The following is a 10,071-nucleotide window of genomic DNA, read 5'->3' on the forward strand; positions in this document are numbered from 1 at the left end:
ATGTGAGAACAACAGTATATCATGTTAAGATATTTAAATTAAGCTTATCTGGAAGAAGGGTTTTCGAGCAGCTTGGCAAAACACCAGACCTCAGCTCCACTGAGATGTTGTGATGGGATCTTACAAGAACTGTTTATAAACGAATTCCTTCAGACATCAATGAGCTCAACCAACTGGGGCCTGAATTCCTCTAATGCAATGAAAGAGGGTGATGTCAAAGTTATTGCTTTGCCATTTGACACAGTAATTGGGGTACCATGTGCAACTGAAGCATGGGGCTTGCTTTTTCACACAGGGGTTCTGCGTGTTATGTTTTTGCTTGAGTCAGGAATTGGTGAGGGCTGACTGAGGGTAGTTATATCATAATATGTAAATTCACAGCACTGAAAGAGAGCGTACTTTTTTCTCATTGGTGTACTATGCTTGCTATCATTGACACTCACTTGCTCAAGTAGCTCCAGCATTTCCTTATCCGCTTTTGCAAGTCAAGGTTATGGCAGTCCAGGGCGTATCCTCGAAGCACAGGATGCATGGCTGAGCAGGGGACATGCTAGATGGGATGGGATCTATCACAGGCTATACCCAACGAATAAGCTGCACAACTTGTTTGACTTGCCAACGCATCCCCTTGTACCCTCCGTGTCGCCTCTGTCCATTCACTTCCTGTAGCTGCCTATATGAAGTTCAAGACTCTGGTTATAGCTAACAAGACCATCAATGACTCTGCTTCCTAATGCATCTACAGCACCTGATCACTCACAACATCCCCAGGCAGACTGCTACACTTCTTCACCTCTAATGGCTTGGTGGTTCCATGCTCAAGAGGTTCAAAATCAAAAGCCAGAAGGTTCTCTGTTCTGCTTATAATGTGGTGGAAGGTGCTCCCTCTCCCACTCAGAACTGCTGAATCCTTCTCAACATTCAAGAAGGGTTTGCTGCTGCCATCAGCACTTTGGGAAGCGCAGTGGCTGGGAGGAAATGTTGGACTGCAGTGGGAAGAGGGTGGTTTTTGTGGGTGATTTTGACTGAAGTAGGTTTTCCGGCTGATGACAAACCCAAAACACATCTCTTGCAAATCCACTTCTTTCCTGATCTATCCACTCCAGGAAGTGTAACTGAATTATGTGATCACTGGGATGTCTCTCTCCCTTTCTTAGTGAGGATTGCTTCTGTTTCAGAGCTATGTGCTGCTTTAGGGAAAATCTTTTGCTAAATCAATCAATGTTACACGTAGAGTACATGTAGGCCATACACATTCTGGGCCTATTACACGGGGGACATACAGTAGTAGCGTCCACAAGGGGTCGTCCGACCCCCTTTTAAAAATACTGTAAGGATTCAAGGTAACTTCAGATAAACCCTTTTTTTCCATGGTATTAGTGCATCTCATTCATCTGTATATGCGCTGCCTTACAAAGCTGCAATGCTGGCACAAAATCCACTGAGCACTTTAACAAAGAAGTCAGCGCGAAAATTTAGTTTCGTTCATATCTGTAATCATGTAAGAAAAGTGTAGTTTGCATGTTTCGGATTCTGGTGTTTCCATCCCAAGCTGATCACTCAGCGCGGCTGCCATCGCCTCGTAACAACCGTCTGCTGGCGAAGGTCATTTCAAACGTTCACCTTCAATACTTTGTATTTTTTTGTTTCGAAACTTTTAACGCTACAGAAAGTATCATTTTTAAAATACGCATTTCTCCATTATCGGAAAATTCCTCTAGCTGCTCCAAGGTCCAAGATTCCAAGGTCAAAAGCCAGAGAAAAACAGTTTTACTTTCTGTGGTGAACAGCTTTACTGAATTTCAAAACACACACGAGCGAAGAGAAAAGTGAAAACCAACAAATATTGACAAAAACGATACGAAGAAAATCGAGTAAACCGTTTAACTCCATTATGCTTCTCCTCTCCGAATATGCATTATGATCATGATTAGAATTATTATTCGCATTTGATCATTTTGAGTTCCAGATGGATAAATAATATTAAACTGGCTTTATGCGATGTTGGAATTAGAGATATTCCTTTGTCATGCGTGGTCCACGTTTGGTGTGGTGTTTTTTCCAGAGCAGTCCAGCGTTTTGATTGAGGTTATGAAAGCGCACTGAAGGTGACTCATGTTTTCCACTCGTGATGTCCGACACGCGATTTCGGGGCGGTGTGGAAAAGCCACACAACACCAAGCTGTCATCCTCGGAGCGCAATCCGGGCGCATCAGCTTCACCGTGGCGGTGTGCAAAACGCCAAACGGGGCAGCTCCTCACATCTCCTTCCAACTACTTTTATATTGTTTCAAAAATCCCACTTATCCGGCCGCACTAGAAAATCAAATCGGATTAATGTAATTCTGTATTATCGCATAATACATTGCAAGACGAAAATAAAAGAAAAAATAGAATGAAATTTTAATTTAATTCATGCAACATAAAGTTAAATATCAATCAATGTCTTCAATCTGGAAGCACAGCCCAAGATGTGTGTGTGTGTGTGTGTGTGTGTGTGTGTGCATTACTCAAACGAACCAGGTAGATGGCAACATGGCTGCATATGGCCGTGGAAATCAGATCACTGCACTGGTTTCTGAGCTACATGGCAGCAAATTACTCTGCACATATAAGGTACACTAGACTAGATGCAGAAGCTGAACCAGTAGCTCCAGCAAAGTGACCTATTTTACTGTCATTCTCTGTATTAATTTAATATCACATATCTGGCCTTGTGCAGCCAGCCCTGGTGCCAGATTTAACCAGGTCCTACAGCTTTTCTAATACTGATATTCATTTTCCCATCAACATTATTTTATAATTATTAGTGCTTGAGTGTCCAGAGTAAATACATAGATAGACTTAATACAGCACAGCAGCACACCAGCGAAAATTGGCTTCAGCAGGGGGTCAGCTTTTCAGGTATTGATTCAAAAAAATGTCAGCAGCAGTATAATGTAGTTATATACAGGCTTATATGTTACTGTACACTTGGTTTTTTTAATTTTAATACCGGCCTCCAATTACAGCGCGCATCTCTACTCAAGGCAAGCGCCGGCTGCAATTGAGGGACCGACTGCCAGTGAGAAACGCAGAGACACAGACACACACACAATACGTTCGCGACTTTCCGGCCGTTAAGTAAAAAGCACCACCCGAGCGTGCGAATGCACCGCGTATTTGAGGTTTTTCATTTTTTTCACAAAAGACGCGGCAGGCTGTCGGAAGGGACTCTCCGCCTTTGTAAAACCACCGCAAAACGTCGACGGTCCCCCACACGGGGAAACGCACGCGCCTAGTTCCCTAGCGACCAATGGCGGAGAGGCGGGGCGTGCCTGTCGCCGAATCGCCGTGTTCCGTGTGAAAACTTTGCCGGTCCGGGTGCAAAGTTTCAACCCGTCTGCAAACGGCGGAGCGCTGGAATATGTGTCCGCGGTGCTCGCTCTTCGTCAGCGCGTTCCCGCTCTCCTCGGCCGACTCGCGTTGTTATATAGAGAAATAGGAGAATTGTGGCGCGTTCATAGCCGCACGACAATTAAGGGCACGCCGTGCGTTTTCAAACACCTCGCTCTCGTCTTCAGCTCAGCTCTCTCTCTCCCGCTCGAGTCGAGTCGAGCGCACTGCTGAGGGGGAAAAATGGCTTGCGAGCCCAACCGCGTCCGCCTGCTCTTCATGCTGTCGCTGACATTCGGCTTCTTTGTCGTGGAGGTGGTGGTCAGCCGAGTCACGTCGTCTCTGGCCATGCTGTCGGACTCCTTCCACATGCTGTCGGACGTGATCGCCCTGGTCGTGGCGCTGGTGGCGGTGCGCTTCGCCGAGAAGACGCAGGCGACCAACAAGAACACGTTCGGCTGGATCCGGGCGGAGGTGATGGGCGCCCTCGTGAACGCCGTCTTCCTCACGGCGCTCTGCTTCACCATCGTGCTCGAGGCCATCGAGCGCTTCACTGAGCCGCAAGAAATCGAGAGCCCGCGGGTGGTCATCGGGGTCGGGGCCGCGGGGCTCCTCATCAACTTGCTGGGGCTCTGTATGTTCCACGGGCACGCGGGGGGCGGCGGGCACGGGCACTCCCACGGAGGCCATTCGCACGGCGGTAAGAAGAGCAAGAGGGGGAAAGCGTGCAAGTCGGAAAAAAGCCCCTGTGGCGGCGGCGGCGGCGGCGGAGGAGCGTCGGGCGAAGAGACCAACATCCTGGTGGCGAAGTGCAACAGCAGCCCGAACGGAGTGAACCCCGAGAAGGCGGACAAACCCGGTACGTCGCCGTCATTGTCTCGCGACGCGCGCGTCCGTGCGCGCGCTCCACTGCGGGCTCGACTAGTACTAGGCGCGGTAAATAATTCTCGAAAGTTGAGCGGGCTGCGGGCTCCCTCCATGTTTGGCACGCGCGGTCCGAGTGGAAGAGAGTGTTAGCGAGCGAGTGAGGGAGACTGAGACTGGGCCGAGGTCATGGAGCGAACGAGTGGGATAGACTAAGTCGGTCAATTGGTGGTGGAAAGAAAAGAGAGTGGACTCCGCTGAGCGGACTGACGACGGACAGGAGCCTCCGCGAACTGCGCGGTTCCCGTCGTGTCCCACAGCGGGGGGGTCTCTCGGTCCGCATCGCGGAAACGTACAAATCAAATGTCTTCCTAAACCGTGTGTGTGTGGGGGGGTTGAGGAGCTGCTCCGATGTGGAGGAAGGTGCCGCCCTTTGTCTTACGCAATGAACCATGCAGTTTGTCATCGTTAATATCACCACCGTTAGCCATTATTTTTCCTGACGCGTTTCTCTGCGAGGCGACTTGCGGTGTTCAGCTCGCAAGCAAATTCGGGCTTGTTTTTTGTCCATATACACGGCGGGCTCTTCTTTCTTTTCAATTTAGAATAAGTTTCCTGACTAGGGGCACAAGGGAGGGAAGGAGCGGGGATTTGAACCCGGCGCACTTGGTTGCTTAACAAAAATGACCGCCTCAACCACTGCGCCACCTGCTGCTCTCTCGTGGAGCTGAAGTGACGGCTCCCTGGCAGGAACCCTACTGCTTTTCGCCGGAGGTTCATTCCTGAGCGGATGAGCCCCGGCTGCCTATCGGACCTGTCTTCCCACTAGCGATCGTGTCTGAAATCCAGAGGGGGGGAGGGCAGATATGACTAACGCTAAGTAGATCAGCACTGGAGATATGAATGTGTGCCAAATGGCCTCTGTGCCAGAAGTGCTGTTTGTTCGCGTCTTTTGTTCTGCAGCTTTCGTGTGCAATGCAAAGAAACCGTTGATCGTACTCCCTTGTGAGTCTCGCGCGCCTTCGGTCCATCGCGGAATGTCACTCGGCGCCGTGTAGATATTCTTTCCCTGGCGCAGCCGTTCATTTTGAGGACCGCGGTGTCATCCAGTGAGTCTTATGTTTCAGAATGTCCAGTGCTTCCCTGAAATGATCAGTGTGCGCGGCAGAGGGGCGAGGGGTCGGAGATGTCCCCTCAACTTTCGAAAAGATGCCCGGCCCCGTCTTTTCCATCAGGACTTTTTCCATATTAAAAAAAACTGTTCTTTTGCATTGTTATGTCAGAAAGAGGCAAATCCGGGCAAAGGCTCAGGCAACCGTGTTCTGTAAGGCCACGTTCAGCAAGGAGTTGGTGGGTTCAGTTGTCAGCGTATGAGGTTGCTATAATTCAGGCCCTGACTTTTCCGCACCTTCCACTGATTCAAGGCATCGTTGCAGTTTCCTGCGAAACGGATGCTGCGAGATGCCCGGAACAGCGTGCGGTAAGCGTGGACCCGTGCCGGTCCTCACCCTAACCGCAGAGGTTCAGGATGGTGAAAAATATCCCATGTGATGCACTCAGTGCCAGGCCTTTTGAGGTGGAATGGGTTAAAACGGAGAGGTAAGCGCTGTCGCTTTCGAATAATGGACCCCATTTTCCTCCTCTTGGAGTGCTGATTATATCTTCGCCAGTTATATATCATCAGCAACAGCGGGGCGACGGCCACAGCTAGAGCAGGAGTTAACCGATACGGAGACGTTCCGCTGCTGATGGAGGGGATGTCCGTCTGCGCCCAGCGACTGTAGCTACGCAGAATGCCACTCGCACGAGTTATATAAAGTGCACGTGTGCACCTTAATTTACATCTCATTTGCTCACCAGTAGTTTTTGCAAGTGAAGGAAGCAATTCGGAGTGATATTGGAGTATAAGACAGCTACTGTTTTTTTGCCTTTTTAATTGGGTAATAGATTTTTGAAATGGAAACTGAATCAAAAAATCTGAAATGAAGGATGTGTTTGTAACGGGCAAGAACACCTGCACTCTTAGAAAAGCAGCTAATTTGATGTGACTGGTGTGTGTTCAGCTCTGTCTTTGTTCCGAAGGTGATTTCTGTAAAGGCATGTCCTGACTCTTTCTGTTCTATTTTAAGTTTACAATAATTTTAGGTCAGATTTTATTTGAAAACGTACATAAATTTCACATTGTTCTGCAAAGCACTCCTATGTCGTTATGACCATCTGAGTCTTAAAGTTTTCAAGGTATGAACACTTTTTTTTTTTTTTTAAATTGCATATTCACAGTTTCAGGAATTCTCGAAAAACCTGAGGCAGAGCGAAAATTATCTGCGGTTCCGGTTGTCATTAGTTGGCAGCAAAACAAACTCTAAGAAATTCAGAATAGAAACAGATGTGTGCAGGACCACTTTTCATTCACTTTATTTATTTTTAACTTGTCGCTATAGCCATAACTTCTACAGAAAGTACCCATAAAAATAGAGATGCCTGTCTTGCGCTTTCTCGATCGCAAACTGGAAGTGACTAGATGCTAAAGATTGGACATATTTAGGTTATGAATCAGTTCCAACCTCATAGCCTGACACAAATGAGGCAGGTAGTTTGGATTTAAGGTCAAACCATTCTTATGTTCGCTCCACACAATCCTCCATTACACTCCCCTGCCACCTGATGCACAGCACCATCTTCCGTGTTTAACGGAGAACAAAACCCATTGAATAGATGGTTACTTTATTTTCAGTAATTTAAAAATAGTCTTCAGTTTTCCCTCGAATTAATAAGTCTGTAGTGTTCCCTGCCTCATACCTTGTGTTTCCGGTGTAGCGAAACACCGAGAGTCTGCACTGCATAAGCTGTTGATGAAGAGTGAGGCCTTTGAGAAATGTAATTCATTGCATCTTTATCTGATGATTTTTATGGAACAAAACCTATGAATTATTTGAAGGTTGATGCTGTATTAAGCTTTTATTTGTTGTGACTTAATGGTTAAAGTTGTGAGCAGACTTATTCCGTTGTTGCGAAAGAGGGAGGAAAAAGTTTTTCTAATGATTTTCTAACATTGTACCCAACCGTTTGAGTGTGATGCTTCTCATGATGACTTGTGATGTGCCTTCATAACTACTACAGGGTCATAAAAACCTGTTTCTCACTGGAACTGCTGTAATGGCAGCCCTCTCTCCTACAGACATCCAGCAGCCAGACAGCCTGGAGGTGCAGATGAACGGCAGCGCGCCCTACGAGGAGCTCGAACAGAGCTCGGATTCTGCCTCCCAGCTCAACATGCGTGGGGTCTTCCTTCATGTGCTGGGAGATGCATTGGGTTCTGTCATTGTGGTGGTGAACGCTCTCATCTTCACCTTTGTGTGGCAACCCTGCCAACCGGGAGAGCCTTGTGTGAATCCCTGTGCCAATGGACATTGCACTGACCACCAGCACGTGAACCAGACTTTGGTGGATGTGCTGGGCAATGGCACTCGGCCTGTGCTCTCAGCCGGGCCCTGCTGGGTGCTCTACCTCGACCCTACACTATGCATCATCATGGTGTGTATCCTGCTGTACACTACCTATCCCCTGTTGAAGGAGTCGGCGCTCATCCTGCTGCAGACGGTGCCCAAGCAGATAGACATGCACCAGCTCAATGAGAAGCTCCAGAGGCTGGAGGGTGTGCTGGCGGTCCATGAGCTTCACATCTGGCAGCTGGCTGGCAGCCGCATCATCGCCACGGCCCACATTAAGTGCCACGACCCGGCGTCCTACATGGATGTTGCCAAACGCCTCAAAGACTTCTTCCACAATGAGGGCATACATGCCACCACGATCCAGCCTGAGTTTGTCACCGTCAACTCGGAGTCCCGCATCTCGCTGTGTGAGCTGTCGTGCCGGACCCAGTGTGCTCCCAAGCTGTGCTGTGGTGCCAACGAAAAAGTTGGGCCCGAGAAGAAGGCTGACCCTGCCAGGGCGCCGGTGTTGGATGTCATCAGTGAGTCTCAGGAGAGCTCATCCCGGGAGCAGGCCCCTTCGAACGCGAGCATCCAGGTGGTTGCCAGGCAGGACTTCGAGGTGGTTGTACCAAGAGAGGTCGAGTCCTCATTGTAAGGAGGCCTGCAGAGGCAGCAGAGAGACGACATCCCACACTTGTTCGTAGAGCTCTTGCTTGTAATTTCCATGCCGGTTAAGCCTTCTCTGCCCTGGGTCCTCACCCTGACAGAACTGCATTTGCAGTACCGTGGTAATCCACGTTAGGTCACCTCTCACCCAGCCACAATGAGGGCCAGCTGTCCGTGCTTCATTTTTACTACACTGGAACATTGTTGGACCAGAGTGGTTGTGCCAAAGCATCTCAGCATACTACATGGCGGACTCTTTTCTGCTGTGGGGACAAAACGGTAACAAGAACACACACCTCAATGCACACCTGCAGGTTTTAGTGTAAGAAGCTTGTATTTTTTTTTTTTTCCTCCTCCCCTTGGACCTTTTGTTAAAGTTTATTTAATTTTTTTTTTAGTAGGCTTTGCACAGTATCTTTGAGCCATTAGCCCCTATTGAAAATTATTTTATGGAAAATAATTTATGTATTTAAGTTATTAGTTATCTGTATGTAGATGCTTTTAAAATTTAGCTCCGATGTTAGAATCTCAAGTTTGCTGCCTCTGGTATTGGACTCTAGCATAAAAATATCTGTTCTGTAATGTTAAATTTGAGAAGTGATGTTTTCAAAGTGCTGTTTGTGTACTTGTTTTCTTGCCTTGAGATTCACTCTTTCACATTGTTTCTGGTCCACATGTTTTCCCACCATGCCTTTAACTGAAACTACTTTAAATAGCACTGAAAATGGTTAGCTACGTATTTGTTATTTAGTAGAAGTGGCAAAATTATATATTTGAAAATCAGATGCCTTGCATATAATTGAAATGCATTCAAACATCTGAATGAACTGGATAAAGAGTCTGCTGCCTCTGGTGTTTAATGTACTGTACCAGAGAGCTCATTATGTGTGGGTGAATTATATTGTTGTACTACTCCAAAATGAATGTTCCAGAAAGCAAGCTTGTGAAATTCACTCTTAAGGGTTTTACTACTTATTTAAAGTATCAAAGTACTATTTTGCATGACCAAACTGACGTGTGTCGTGTGAGTCGGTGATCTGTAGAAGAAGCCCTATGACTCCAAAGGTGCTAAAGGGTACTACTTTGTTACTCAGACAGGGGAAAACATCCCCCTGAAGCAGGGTTTTCAATCCAAAAGAGAAATGTACTTTTTTCTTTTTTTTTCCTCCTTCTCTGTGTTGTTATTGAGGGTGTTTGAATTTTGATGTTAGTCAGATTTTGTGTGCTGAATTCAATCATTTTAGTGGCCTTTTTAAAGCTTTGAGAGCTGCATATTCTATCTGTTGTGAAAGGATGTAGGCTATTGTTTGAGTGATGATCCTTGGATGCATTACAGATTTTCACCCAAATGTATGCAGTGTAGAAAATATCTGGAAGCGCAACTTGAGATGAACCTCCAAAAGAATTAGAGTGTTTATAAAAAAAAAAAAAGGTAACTGGAGCTAGGAGGTTTCCTGTAGTTTTGTGTGTGCAAAATTAGTCATTTCAGTTACGTTTTTAAATGTACCATATTGGCTGAGATTTTTTGGACATTCATGTAAAAATGTCTTTGTGAATTAAATATGGCTATTTGGTACAACTGATGTTTAATTTTTCCTGTGTGTATCTCGGTGTTAGAACCTATATTTCTCATTCACTTTAAACACAGAATGAAACTAATAAAAGCAAGGCTACAAAATGTAACTTCTATCAGTAACTCTGAGGGAAAACTGCTAGTATTTTTATTTTTTAA

The 10,071-nt window shown here is 46.7% G+C and overlaps 1 protein-coding gene across 2 annotated transcripts; it reads left to right on the forward strand.

Moving 5' to 3' along the window:
- The first annotated feature begins 2,891 nt into the window (after positions 1 to 2,891).
- On the forward strand, positions 2,892 to 9,744 carry slc30a1a (solute carrier family 30 member 1a). Of its 2 annotated transcripts, none has more exons than XM_018743424.2 (2): positions 2,892 to 4,234; positions 7,403 to 9,744. In XM_018743424.2, the coding sequence occupies exons 1-2, from the start codon at positions 3,619 to 3,621 to the stop codon at positions 8,326 to 8,328; spliced, it is 1,542 nt and encodes a 513-aa protein (XP_018598940.1). In that variant the 5' UTR covers positions 2,892 to 3,618; the 3' UTR covers positions 8,329 to 9,744. The 2 variants fall into 2 exon arrangements, with proteins under 2 accessions (XP_018598940.1, XP_018598941.1); XM_018743425.2 differs by having other exon boundaries at positions 7,418 to 9,744.
- The last annotated feature ends 327 nt before the right edge of the window (positions 9,745 to 10,071 follow it).

The sequence above is a fragment of the Scleropages formosus genome, chromosome 1 (genome assembly GCF_900964775.1).
Source record: "Scleropages formosus chromosome 1, fSclFor1.1, whole genome shotgun sequence".
Lineage (NCBI taxonomy): Eukaryota > Metazoa > Chordata > Actinopteri > Osteoglossiformes > Osteoglossidae > Scleropages > Scleropages formosus.

Excerpts from the sequence above, each read along its gene's own strand:
- slc30a1a (XM_018743424.2), top strand. The coding sequence starts at position 3,619 with ATGGCTTGCGAGCCCAACCGCGTCCGCCTGCTCTTCATGCTGTCGCTG. Across the intron at positions 4,235-7,402 it reads CGAGAAGGCGGACAAACCCG|CCCTCTCTCCTACAGACATC; the intron begins GTACGTCGCCGT and ends CTGTAATGGCAG.